This window comes from Empidonax traillii, unplaced genomic scaffold (assembly GCF_003031625.1).
Source record: "Empidonax traillii isolate 1590-97213 ecotype Southwest subspecies unplaced genomic scaffold, ASM303162v1 scaffold1804:size91916, whole genome shotgun sequence".
NCBI lineage: Eukaryota > Metazoa > Chordata > Aves > Passeriformes > Tyrannidae > Empidonax > Empidonax traillii.
The window spans coordinates 13,204-27,467 of record NW_020956997.1 but is presented as its reverse complement, the minus strand read 5'-3'; the positions used below and the strand labels follow the sequence as shown (position 1 = coordinate 27,467).

Genomic DNA, 14,264 nt, shown 5'->3' with positions numbered 1-14,264 from the left:
GAGGGATAAGGAAAGTCCCTTTCATCTGTGCAGATTCATTTCCTGCCATGGGATTCTCGGATTTATCCCTCATCTGAGTCATAAATCTTTTTATGGAAATGTGCTATCCTCATAGAAGGAACTGCTTATCCCAGCCTTTGGTCTGCAAGGGAAGAATAAACCCCAAGGGAGGTGGGAATGAGAGGGGATATATTAGATGAGTGCTGTACAAAGCAGAAGTCCAATGGAGCAGTGCTTCCCAGTCCTCTCCAGTGGACTTCTTATGCCCTGATTTAAATATTTCCTTACTCCTTCCCACCTCTACCCCTGTTACCTTGGTTCTCTCACCTCTTTTCCCGTCGTTTGTCTGTAGATAAAGTATAAAGTTCTGTGTCTGATGACCTGAATTTACACACACAAAGTATCCTACCAACTCTGTGAGATGGTGATCCTCTCCTCCTGGCATAACCTTTGTACCAGCCAGAGGTCTCCTCCTGGGTTTTATTTTCCATATTATGTGGATTTCCACTGGAAAAAAAATTAAGTGTTTCTGTTTCAGCTGGGATAGTAAAAAGGAACTGCACAAGGAAAGGCTGGTCTGACCCGTTCCCTCCCTACCATGTTGCCTGTCCAGTAGAAGATGAGATTCCCCTTGAAGAAGTAAGTTTACTTACATAAAAATATGACAGTGGTGTGCTGGTGTTACAGAATTCCTTTCTGTTCCTGAAGAACACTGAAAAGGGAAGCTCAGCTGAAGCTGAAATTTCTTTCAGAAATTTCTGTAGTTCAGATTCCACTCTAGCTACTTATTTTGGAAAATAACTGGGAATGTTTTGTTATCCATGTGTAAGGGTGTCATAAAACTAAAGCCAGCTGCAAATTCCAAACAATCATGAACTTGCCTACAGATACAACCACTAGAGATGTATCATAAAATGTTCATAAAATATGGATTTCAGTAATACCAGTCAGCAAGATGAATTCGTAGCATCACAGCACCAGTGATGTGCTGCTATAACACCACTGTTCCAAATTCAGCAATATCTAAGGACAAGAGAGGATCTGGGTTTCTCATCCTGCATAAAATATCTAAGTCATCAAGGAAAAAAAAGTCTCAAAATTTTTTTTTTATATGTCAATAATGCAGATCAGAATCTGCCCTCAATTCTTCAGCCAGATTTTGAGAGTTGGTGATGTCTAGAGGTTATGTGTTTGATTCCTGATTAATATGGATAAAAATGTAGTTGATATCATCAGGGGGAGATTTTACTTGTCTTCCCATTACTGTTTGTGTTGACTACTGTAACTGTTTAGCTCAAACTTCCTTCCCAGCCTCTAAGCCTCAGCACCTGCTGCTCTGCATAAATAAACACTTCTCTTTCTTCCCTTCTTTTATTGCTTCCTTACACTGCTGGGGTAAAAACAATCTTCGGTGGGGGTAGATTTACATTAGATATTAGGAAGAAATTCCTTCCTGTGAGGGTGGGGAGGCCCTGGCACAGGTTGCCCAGAGAAGCTGTGGCTGCCCCATCCCTGGAAGTGTCCAATGCCAGGCTGGATGAGTCTTGGAGCAACCTGGGCTAGTAGAAGGTGTCCCTGTGACAGGGGGGTTGGACTGTGATGATTTTTAAGGTCCCTTCCAGCCCGTTCTATGATTATTCAATTCTTTTACCTAAAAGCAAACTCCTCAGCTGTAGGTTTCTCAGTGTTAGGATTTGCCCATTTTCTGTGTTTTCCATGTCTGACTTGTTGCCAGATAAGGTCAGCCCAACACAGCTTTGATGTTTCTCATGGAGTGCTGGCTCCAGACTTACTGGCAAGCTTTCCAGCTCTGAGGTACTTCTCCGGGCTCTGGCTGGAACTGTGCATAGTCAGGAATTTGGATAATCGTATACAATTCACAGTTCATCCACTAGACAAAAAAAGGAGGCCACTATGCCTGGTTTCCACATCATACAACTTCATCCATCTCAAAAAAATTATGGTGCAAATCAAGGCTAATCACTGCAAGGTGGATCTATGTCAGTGCTTTGATGGCATCAGGTGGGAGATTTTCAGGGATCTGTCTTGGCTCTCCCCACTTACTGCATTTACACTGAGGAATGTTCTCAGAAAGGATAACTCATCTTCTCATAGGTAAAACTAAACTGGAAGAGAAATTCAAGGTGAACCTGGTGTGTTCTGGCTGGCATTAAATGCTCAGATTACACCATGGATGGTGAGAAATATTCACCCATGGATGTAGGGTCCTCAGCACCAAATGCTTCACTCCACTAAACCAGGGCTTGGAATTAGATGGTATTTAATGTGATTTCCAATCCAAACCAGTCAGGGATTATATGATCTGCACTTGTGAAGGCAGGTGTGGGGACAGATCCTTTTTCTTGCTGTCAGAAACCTATAAGGTCTCATCTTCCCATGAGCTGAATTGCCTTCTGAGGGTCTTTATTTCCCTTCATTAACTAGAAAAGAAAGAGAATGAGAAGAAACAGGACTGTGTCAACATTTAAACAGTTCAGTCCTGTGGCCAGGCTCTCACATTCCTCATTTTACTCCAGACTCAGCTGCTCATATTTAGGCAGCTAATTTTTGAGCACCTAAAATAAATAAAATGAACCCTGAATTTACACTTAAGGCTCAAAACAAGTATAACCCCTTCCCCACAGTGAACTGTAGCGATGCACTGCAGAGCTGTGAAGATTTTAGGTTATAAAAACATTGAAATGGGACCCAAGAGATGGCCCATGTTGGATTGAAGGGAAAGATTTGCAGCCTAGAGCTTATCAATTCTATTTTCTGCTTCCATGTGTGATAGTGGAAATGGACTTAGCCTCGTTCAGGGATCGTGTCTGATAGAGGTGCCACTTAAATTCAAATGTTGTGGGTTTTTTTGATTGACATTCTGGCTGAGTAACAGTTGAGTTTGGCAGCAAGAAAAAGAGAGGAGGAAGAAAAAAAGCAGAAAAAAGCAAGTAACTGGAACACAATAAAAAGGGAAAGGAAGAATAGATGGTAAAATTGGAAATAAGGCAGCAGAGAGTAGGAAAGTGGAGAAAAAAAGGGAAAGGCTGATGGAATTCTGTCTTCATCATGTAGCCAGCTATGGGCAGGATTAAAAAATATAAAACACAATATTTATAAAAATGCGTACAAAATACACTATACTATAAAATACAGTATTTATAAATATGCACCTTATTTTTAACAATGCCTTCATTAAAGATTGGCTTTGGTGTTTATGGTTTTATGAAGGAGCTTCAAACCACCCTGATCAATACATGTTTTTGTATTGATTGAGCTGTATCTACGTAACTATGGGATGGGTCTTTACAAAAAAAACATAATGAGTGATTTATTGAGTGATTTTTCCTGCGGGATTGAAAGGGGAAAGAAAAGGCAGTCAAGGATATGAACAGATTGGAAGCACCAAACGAAGCAAATTGCCAGAATCTGTAAAAACCCCTGTCATTTAGCTGCAAGCTTTGTGACAAATCATTCTATTGCCTTACAGCAATCCTACTTTTCTACTATAAGGATCATCTACACTGTAGGATACAGCGTGTCCATCACCTCACTCATCATTGCTGTGACAGTTCTTATTGCATTCAGGTAAAGGCAACCTCTGACCTTGATTCTTTCAACAGAATTCTTTGTCTGACACTGCAGAAGACAACATTAGACACTAAAAAATAACATAGATAGAAATCCAGAAGAATAAAAATAAAGATTTCCAGTCATGTTGGTTTAATAACATTAAACTGAAGCTGGAAATGAGAAGTGATCAGAGAGAGCCAGGCAGAAGGAGAATCAGAGCTGGGAAATAAACCCTGGCTGAATGTTGGCAAAACTCAGAAACTCACTTGCATCCTGAAAAACTAATAGATTAATTTACTGCTTTTGTTGGAGTAAGGGTATTTCTTTATAAACTATGTGTGCTTGCCTTGTTTGGCTTCAGGGAATTTTATATTAATAAGAAGAACATGCACAAGGAACTTGATTGTAAATCAATGTTCCTATGGCATTGTATACATTACTATTGGAAAATTTGTAATTAAAGACATATTTTTAAATTAGTCTCAGAATTTGGCTATGTTTGGTTAAGATTTATTTCTTACTGAACACCAATTAGGTATTTTCAGGTATAGTTTAGAGTATCTGGGGTAAAACTGCTTGTTTTACCAATTTAATCATTTAATGTGTATTTAATGTTTGCTGCCACGTAGGATTCGTTTTATTAATCTTTGTTTGTTTCTTGTATTTCTGCAAGACGAAAAAGGCTGGAGTTTTATGATTGTGCTGTGAGAATCAGGGTTCTCTGGGGAAAGTTTCTTGACCTCTCTTGGTTCCTTGTCCATGTCTGGAAGCCAGCAGATATGTTTATTGACATCCACTCTGACCCCAGGAAAACAAAGCAGCCCAAATGAGGGGAAAGGAAGAAACAATGGACATAAAGAGACACAGCAATAGGGAGGAAAAAAATTGTAGTTAACAATGGAGTTGACATTTGAGGTCAGTAATAAAGTTCTGCCCACTCTGGGTGAACTTTGAGATTAAGTGACCCTCAGGTTACTGGAGCTGGGCGGAATTCAGCTTTTAATGGAACTCTTTGCTTATTAACTAAAATCTTCATGTCCAAGTGAAAACATAAAAATGAAGCTGTATAAATCTGTATTTAATAACAGTCAAAATTTAAATTTAATTAACTGATAATTTAAGGTAGATGTGCCAAGTTGTTTTAAAGCACTTCTCTGCTTTCACTTAATTCATAAAAGTAACTTTGGTAAAGCAAGGAAAAAGCTTTTAATTTTGGATAAGGCTGCCTTCACAGGGGTTTAATACAATTTAAATCGTCCATGGCATGGCGTAGAGAAAATATTTTTAAGCAACTGTTACCCTGTTCATTGGGAAGAATATCTGCTTATTCCAGGATATCCCTGCCTGCTTGGTCTCAGGAGTAGTTTAGCCATTGTCTGAATTGTATCAGTAAAGATCATTCCTCAAATGCAAGATTGTCCCCAAAATAATGCCAACCAGAAACCTGGCTCAGGTGTACTGAACACAAAAATAAACTGAAGGAATTCCAGATTCCTTGAATTTGGCAGGCCAGAAACATCCCCAGGCCTCCATCCAGCCAGGAAAGGGTTTTAGGTGTAGACTGTGCGTGAATTGCTTTGCGTGAGGAAGGTTTTTATGTCTGCCTGAGAGAGCTCAGTGGATGAAAGTGTTCTTCCTATATATGTTTGGAAGTGAAAATGGGATGAAACAAGGGCTTATTGCTTATTTTGATTACCCCCAGCACAAGCCAGCTGTGCTGAGAAAGACCTCTCTTCTTTTCTTCCAGGAGGCTTCGCTGTCCCAGGAATTATATCCATGTGCAGCTCTTTTTTACATTTATCTTAAAAGCCATTGCTATTTTCGTCAAGGATGCTGTCCTTTTCCAAGAGGAAGGCATTGATCACTGCAGCTTCTCTACAGTAAGCACATGAAAATCAGCATACTGTGATACTTGATACTTTTACATACCACTTATATATGGTTTCACTTTTCAGGGCTCTTTTTTACTACTGCTTATTTTTTTTTTTCCTTCTAACCTGTAATGAAAGTTATATTATTCTTTTATTCAGCATGTATGTGAACCTTTTATGTTCTGAAAGCATCAACTTCTGATCTTGAAGTACTCTAAATCAAATTTAGACTTTGACATAGCAAAAAGTAGTGTCGTTTCACTGTTATGTTTCTGTAACCTGAAGCCTAAAACTGAAGATTTCTGGGTGTCTCATAGAACAACTTTTCAAAGCTGATTCCTCTGGAAATGTTGGATTTCACGTTCTGACTGGAAACTCTCACCTGTAAACCACAAAAATAGGTCTTTGAACCTTTGTCCAAGAAGCATTTGACACTGAAGCTACATTGAAAGCAATGCATTTGGGGGGGGGGGATGGGGAGGGGGGAAATCACCTACTTGGCAGCCCAAACTGTATTTCTAACATGGAGAAATAAAGCAAAATAGAGTGGAGATTCTGAAGTATTACAATGGTTAAAACCTTTTTAAAGCAATTTTACATTTGAAGCTCTCATTTTAAACGTCATGTAGTAGTGAGGTCTTGTTCTCTGTAAAACTCAACCAGAATTACAGATGTCTGCTGCACCTGCAAAGTCAAACACTTGTATCCACCTTAAACTGTGACTGTCCTGTTCCTTAGACTCAATGCAAGATCTCTGTGGTTTTCTGTCACTACTTCATGATGACCAATTTCATGTGGCTGCTGGTGGAGGCTCTTTACCTAAACTGCCTCCTGCTCTCATCCCTTTCTCATGGGAGAAGATATTTTTGGTGGCTTGTCCTCTTTGGCTGGGGTAAGTCAGGCTTTTCCATGAAATTAGTGAAAGGCAAGATGTTAAATAAGTTCACCCTGGAGAAGAGAAGGCTTGGGGGGGATCTTTTTTTTTTTTTAAGATCAGCATTAAAGTACCAATGAAATAAGTGGAAAATTATGTACATTTGGGAACCCCCAGGGAGAGATCCAGTCTCAACCTTCTTCTCCCCACTGAAAACGCAGCTACCTCTAAGGAACTATCACAGGCACCAAAGTTAGATGTGACTTGCTCCTGTTCATGCAGGATATAGTTACACAGCCTGAGAATGGGTCCACCTGGAGTCACAGCAGGAATTTTTGTTGTCCTAATATTGCTACAGCCCATTTTATTCACTGGGCAATTGTATGAATAAAAAAAGGCTGGCCAGTAAATAACAAAGCAGGCATGAAACAGCGACACTCCCACCCTTTCTGGTGGAGTCTGGAATAAATCTAATTGTTCAGACCTTTATGGAGACCCAGAAACCAGAGACTAAGTGGCTGCCCAGAGAAAGTGGCTGTGTAAAGCAGGGAACTCCTTTATGGCAGGTGAATGCACTTGCCAAGGGCAATTTCTTTTGTCAGTTGAGGGAGGTAAATGTTAAGGTAAGCCTGATAAATCACTTTTGGTGCTTTAGGGAGACTTGAACTTGAACTGCCTTTCGAGATAGAGTGTATCACCTTCTGTGTTTGTAAAGTGCTAACAGTGCTATTATTTTAAGATTTGGTAAATGCAATTCCTAAACATTTTGTCCTGCAAAAAGCCTCCTTGTTACCTAAACCTGGGGTTTAATGCGCTGTCTGCATGCAAGTGGCAGCTTCAGGGAGAGCACACAGGTGAGTTTTCATCTGAGCAAGAGGTTGCAAATTCTGCCATCTGGGACAGAACTATCTGTGTCCCTTTATACCTTCAAGACACGAACGAGATATAACTTGCTTAATTCTATCCTGGGGATCAGAAGAATTCCCTTTAGGTTTATACTTGGTGTTTAAAACAATTCCTCTTACACAAGGAGACCACAAAGGGTGATTCCAGCTCTGACAATGAAGGATTTGTGTCACCACAGCAGAGTTTCAGTGGACAAGGTTTGGATTATTTGATGAAACCAGACAACCCCAATTTTTGTTTAAATGTCTGACAGGTTTTCCTACGCTTTTCACCCTCACATGGATTTTGGCAAAATTCTACTTTGAAGACACGGCGTAAGTCCCTGTTTCCTACTTTATTCTATGTTCTTGATTCATATTCCTAATTTATTGCAGTGATTACATGCCTACCTTTTTCTAAACTCTTGCTGGTTTTTTGCAGATGCTGGGATATTAATGAAGGCTCTCCTTACTGGTGGCTAATCAAAGGACCTATTATAATTTCTGTGGGGGTAGGTGCTTCTGAGTTTGCCAACATTAATTAGGAGAAAAAGAATAACTTTTAAATTAAAGTCTTGTTACTGTTTGCTGAGATGTGAGAAGAGGGATGGTGGAATTTCTACTGTAAACTTGCCTACATATAATGCGAACTATAAAGGGGCAGAGAACTGACACCCTTAGGAAGCAAACATCCTTCAAACAGATTAAAACCTTCACAGAGCTGTCACTTAATTGAAATTATTAGTGAGTGAGTGGCTGCACCATCCTTAAAAATATTTGGGAGCAAATTTTTAGCATCAGCCCTCAGAATCAGCCATAAATTTTAACACAAACTTTCAAGGTCAGTAGGTTTCTGTTCATAGCTGATAACAGTGATAATAACTCTTGAGCCTGACATTTACTGGATAAACTGATGGGCTCTAAATGATTATCATATAAAATTACTCCCACATGTCATTAAACCCAAGCAGTGTTTGAGAAAGCAGCTACTGGACCTTAAGACCAGCTATTAAAAGCTTCATTTATTTGGAGGACAGCTGCATGCAGATGAGGCACATGGAATCATAGAGTGGTTTGGGATGGAAAGGACCTTAAAGATATGCATAAATAACGTGAATACAGAATCTCAAGTCACATTCTGGTCATACTTTACCATATTTCAATAAATTATTGCGTTTCCTCCTACCTCGATGACTTCCTCCCCCCCTTCTGACACCCACATCTGAGGTCAGGGGACTGCAGTGATGATTTCTCTGATGGAATGTACATAAGGCATCACTGATGGATAAAATGAGATTGGAGTTTCTGGTAATACAAGGACATTGTCAGGCAAAATGAAGTATTCAGGTTCACCTAAAGAAGAGCTGGTGTCTATGGACACACAGAGATGCACAGGGAGAATCCCTTTGATTGTGGAAAACTGAGCTGCCTCACAGACTTTGGGTAAATCTGTGCCAAATGGCAGTTGTAGAAAGTTTGATTTGCAAGTCAGGCTTGACCCTAGCGAGCTTTGGAGCTGAGCTAATGCTCCTCAGAGACTCCTTCGGAGTCAACAGAGAGAAAACTCCGCTTTTGGCATCTGACTTCAAATAAATGTCCTCTCTGGGAGGAGATGAGTCGCTCCCAACACCTCCTGAGGCTTTGTTGGCTCTCCACTGCTGGCAAAGGCAGAGCAGGGTGATCAGCTGGGGTGGAGGGATCTCACTGCAGAGATATTTAGCCAGATAAGTTCCAGTAAAAACATCCAAAGAGATCAGCAAAAAAACTTGATTCCAACCGATATGAGCTACGAAGAGTGAAAGAGTCACACAAGCTGCTGATGAAAATATTCTGCTCAGCAAAGTCAGATTCTCAAGTTTTCAATCTCAGCCACTTGTTTAAGAAGGAACTTAACCTATTTAGATACCTGAATGCTGCCAATAGAAATAACATTAATAACCTTACAGTGACACCATTGAAACTGCACACATTACATTATTACTGAAATTTAACCCCCCCTCCCTGATTTTCATTAAGAAGTTTAACATCAGAAATTAACCTTTTCTTTTTCTTCCTCCCCCCTCTCCCAAATATTGTGAGCAGGTCAATTTTGTCCTATTTATCAACATCATCAGAATTTTGCTGAAAAAACTAGACCCAAGACAGATCAACTTCAATAACTCTTCTCAGTACAGGTAGTGTATGGCATAATTTAAAAAAAAAAATCAATTATTTCAATAATAAAAACTTATATAATATTTTCTAAACAGAAAAGCCCTTGCTCAGTGTCTCAGACAGGCTCGGTTTAACTGGCATTAAATTTTAGAAATTCCCAACCTTATCCCATTCCCAAGGAAACTGAGAAAAGGATAAGACTCAATTCACCTAATATGGGCCAACATAATATATTCAGATGAGTTCTGATGTCTGCTTTCCAATTAAAATCAATTAGGAGGCAAGAAAACCATTAATTGAATCTGCATTAGATGTCTGATCTAGAGCAGGATAAATTACCCTCTAAGCTGCCTTTTCCTATATGAGAACTGTAGGAAGAGTCTGATTATTTCTATTTTACAGATATTTTTATATATTTTATATATATTAGGGGTTTTTTCACTTCTGTTCATTCCTGTGCCACACTTTGTGCATTAGCCTTTACTGAGGGAAAGAATCTTACCTTCCTTTTTCTGCTGTCCTTTGCCAGACGTCTCTCAAGGGCAACTCTGCTCCTCATTCCATTATTTGGAACCCATTACATCATCTTCAACTTCCTCCCAGAATACACCAGCCTGGGGGTCCGGCTCTACTTGGAGCTCTGCATTGGATCTTTCCAGGTAAAGTGACCACGGAGGCTTCAGTTCCTTCTTAGCAGTTTTTCTGATTCAATCTCGTGTCCAGATGCCAATTAGGGTTGCCCAAAAAGTCATTGGACCCTGAATCCGGTGTCTCCTCACCAAGCTGACGGTTCTTTGCTGGGTCACAATCCCTGAAGATGTGACCTCCATCCCTCCTGGCTTTAGACTTGACTGCAGATTTGCAGACTTTGCAAACACAAGGCCAAGGCTTTCAGAGAAGTGTGTAAATTGGACGGTGGGTCAAGGTCAAGCACGGAAAATCTTCTTTGCTGCCAGTCCTGGTCCACATGCCTTCCCTGACTTCACTAACAAGCTGATTTGGAGCTGATGTTAAATCATCCAGAGGCAATTGAAGCCGTAGGTCCAGCCCCCTTGGTGAGTTTTTTGGCCAAGGATAAATTGATAAGCAAACATAAACATGGAATAGTGCCTGGTGCATGTGCCAGCCCGTGCAGAGTTCCATCCTGAGCAATGCCACAGCAGTTTCCCTCCTGCAAAGTATTTGGTGGATGCCCCCAACTGCTCTGAGCTGGCACACAGGGAATGGACAGCTTGAGGAGTTTGGGCTCAACCAGAACAGCTCCTGGGGCTGCTTTGACATATCCCCCAGATGGTTTGGCTACCTGAGTTATGAGCTTTTCAGCATTTCTTCATGTTGATAAACCTGCTTTTTCTGTTTAGATTATATGATTCAGAATTTTAATTAGGAGGGGCAGGAATAATGTTGGTCCTTTGACCTCCTGGGGTCGTCCTGAGTTTATCTCAGTTCAGATTTTACCAGATTCAACAGGCAGGAATTAGATCTCATCTGACACACTGCAAAGACAAAAAATTTGACTGGAAAAGCTGTATAAGCTCCATCCATGGATTCCCTTCTGAAGTCCATTTTTCCTTCCTAATTTATAACGTGTAAAGAATTAATTCAGAGTGGTTTTGGCTGGAGAATGGACGATGCATTCGTAAATATGTCGTGGGAGGACTTCAATTGCCACATCATCTGTTCTTGGGAATTTGGATCGTTTTACTGACTTTAATGAAATGCCACCAACCAGGTGTTTATCTGGCTGTTCAGCTTTAATGCAGATACAGAAAATATCTTTCAATTTATAACAATCCTCCCACCTCTAGTGACACTCATTAATTCACATACACCATCATGAAGTAATGGCAGTGGCTTTTTCAAACTTTTCTAACACCTAAAACTTTTTTTTTCCTGGTCTTTCTCAGGGCTTTATTGTTGCAGTTCTCTACTGTTTCCTGAACCAAGAGGTAAGGGAATTATATCCTCTACTGTATTGCTTTCACTGGCAAATACACACAGCAATCAGTTTCATACAAGCAGATAATCAATTTTTTCAGTTTCTCAGCATTGTCTGTTAGCGTGGGAATCAACGTCCATGAGTTTCAGTTCAATTATCTTCATGGGAATGAAGCCATCTAGTGGAGGAATCAACTTTTGCTACTTTTCTATCCCTCAAGGATTTTTTAGCCTTTCTTCACATTTTTGCCCTATAGTAGGGCTTGGAAATGCCCTGAAAGCACAAGCTGCTGCAGTGATGCAGAAAGGTCTCCATTCACCAAAGGTCTATGACTAAACTGGAATTAAAATTGATGCTGTTTGCCCACTAATAAAATATTAATTTTCAGTGTTTTTCTTTTGCTTCTGAAGCTTTTCAGTGTTTTTCGTGTTGCTAAACCTGTTCTTCTGTTTAGAATATATATTTCAGAATTTTACTGTAGATGGGACAAGAATAATTCCATTTATCTTAGAATCCAGATCCATTTTTATAGTCTAGATGTTGTGAAAAGAACAAATCTCAAATTAATTTTATAAGAAACAAAAAATTTTATCCTCCATATTTTAGAATATGTTGAAACCCTGGAATTTCCTCTTGTTTTCTGACTCCAGGGTAGCTGAGGTAGCTATTTTGGGGTATGACTGGGGTTCGGTTTCAGACCGCACTAAGACTCTGCTGGACTCTGTCCCTAAAAAGGGACACTCCTGTTTCATATATTCCCACCCTCCCTCCCCACAAAGGGCATCCCCTGGAGTGTCAAAGGTGTGTTTAGGAGGTGAATCCTGTCCTTAATCACTCCAAAATCCCTGGGCTGTGTTGACCAAATCTTCATTTTCCAAGTTTAAGGCCTAGGGCTGATCAGGCTTTCAAACTGTCCTTCAACATTTACATGTGCCACAATCCAGATTTCCTAAGTTTTATCAGAAATTTCTGAAACATTAAATAGAATCTTTTCAAATATATTAACACCTCTTAGCCTTCTGTTTGGGTTTATGGCTGTAAATTATTGTCTATGCTGTCTATACATCTATGAATTATTGACTATACTAACAATCTTAATCCCTCCTAACTACAGACACAGCTTTACATTCAGTTTGACGTTCCAGACACACAGCTAGCTCTTCAATTTAGAATTTTCCTTCCCATTAAGCATCTGGAAGGGAACATTTTTACAAGAATCAGATGTGACAGGAGGCTTTAGTGGGTGGTCTGGACCCACTCTGTGTTTCTGTGAACACGCCAGTACATGATATACAGAGCTGTCAACAACAGAAAGCAAAAGTCTCTCCTGATTGCTGCTGGCTTTCCCCTCATCATCTTAAATAGCAAAGCAGAATTATTTCTCAGCCACAAGCTGGTGGATGTTGGTTAAGAAACTCGCCACAGATGATACTTTTCTAAGCAGCAGATGGAAACAACGCAACACCCCTTAGCAACCGAGGAAGAGCAGGCAATGTGGAGCAAACATGTTTAATTGTGTAGGCAACATTGGTGAGACCATTGGTAGAACAAATTTTCAAAGGAATATTTAAAAAAAAAAGAAGGGGAGAAGATTAAAAGAAAAAATTGCGGAGAAAATATTCTAGTGGTGGAGAACACAATTTCCAGTGCTGGAGTTAAGTCTATCAGGCTTAGTGTTGATAGACCTTCCAGTTCAGACGAGGAAGGTGGACTGAGGGCCACAGGTTTGAAATGGAAACCAGGTAAGTTAAAAATGGAAGTATGACCTTTATTTATTTACTTATTTGTTTGTTTGTTTGTTTGTTTAATTGTGTGACAGCTGTGATAGCAAGCTTTGGATGTTGTGCCCATGGTCATTAATTGGGAACACAGAACTGGGTCGTCTCACACAGAATCATGGAATGGTTTGGGTTGGAAGGGAAACTAAAGTTTGTCTTGTTCCACCCCCTGCCATGGGCAGGGACACCTTCCACTAGCCCAGGTTGCTCCAACCCTTGTCCAACCTTGCCTTGAACACTTCCAGGGATGGGGCATCCACAATTTCTGGGCAACCTGTGGAAATGCCTCCCGACCCTCTGAGCAAACAATTTCTTCGTAACATGCAAAATCTACTCCCTTTCCGTTTAAAGCCATTTTCCCTCCTCCTATCACCACATTGAATATGTCCCTAATTCCTGAGAGGAAGAGTAGGGTTCCTTTACCCTTGCCAGCATGGGAGGCAAACTCTGAGCCAGCCACACTGGAAGTTTCCATCAGTGCAGAAAGATGGCCATGGTGGGACAGGCCAGATAAACTGGAGGATCCTACATGTCTCTATCAGCTAGAAAGGGAACTAAATCGAACTGAGATATCTCAGACTTTCTCTAGGCACTGTTTCTGTGTGGCTGCTTTCCCACTGCTCTGCTCCCAAGCAGCATTTAACCACAAAATAGTTTTCTCCTTTGGTTTTGAGGTGCAAACAGAAATAGGGCGGAGGTGGCACGGCAAGAGATTCGGACTCGTGCCAGTGTGGAGGAGGACGAGATGGATCGCGCCATCCAGTTCTGGAGTAAAGATGACCACATCTGTGTGCTGAAGATGCCTCAGGATCTGGAGTAATCCCACATAAAAACCTAGTTAGAGAAAAAAAAAAACCCACCCCACCAAACAACAAATTAACTAACCCCCCCCCAAAACATAATGATTGCAGTTTGTGCTGAGTGAATAGGAGGAGGTTCCACTTCTACAGTTCTGCTCGTGGGGCATCTTTTGCAGGACAAGCATTGCAGTGACAGATTGAACGCTGCCTGGCCTTTTAAAAACAGAATAACCCTCTCACTGATACACTCTTCATCACAGCAAACACAAAAACCAGCTATTCTGGTTCACTTTCAAGCTTTCACTGATAAATATATGGAATTAAGTGCCCAGGGAATGGACATCAGTAGTACCCTTAAGCTCTAGAAACTGGAATTCAATCCTCATGCGAA

At 40.5% G+C, this 14,264-nt stretch overlaps 1 protein-coding gene across 1 annotated transcript in view; it reads left to right on the top strand.

The window, feature by feature from the left end:
• GHRHR (growth hormone releasing hormone receptor) overlaps positions 1–13,870 on the top strand; it is a 24,053-nt gene extending 10,183 nt beyond the window's left edge. The window contains exons 4-13 of the mRNA XM_027908705.1: positions 539–639; positions 3,491–3,588; positions 5,321–5,453; positions 6,183–6,336; positions 7,478–7,538; positions 7,645–7,714; positions 9,285–9,376; positions 9,886–10,015; positions 11,264–11,305; positions 13,748–13,870. Coding sequence (XP_027764506.1) covers positions 539–639; positions 3,491–3,588; positions 5,321–5,453; positions 6,183–6,336; positions 7,478–7,538; positions 7,645–7,714; positions 9,285–9,376; positions 9,886–10,015; positions 11,264–11,305; positions 13,748–13,870 — 1,004 coding nt within the window. The remainder of the gene's footprint in view (positions 1–538; positions 640–3,490; positions 3,589–5,320; positions 5,454–6,182; positions 6,337–7,477; positions 7,539–7,644; positions 7,715–9,284; positions 9,377–9,885; positions 10,016–11,263; positions 11,306–13,747) is intronic.
• Positions 13,871–14,264: the final 394 nt, after the last annotated feature.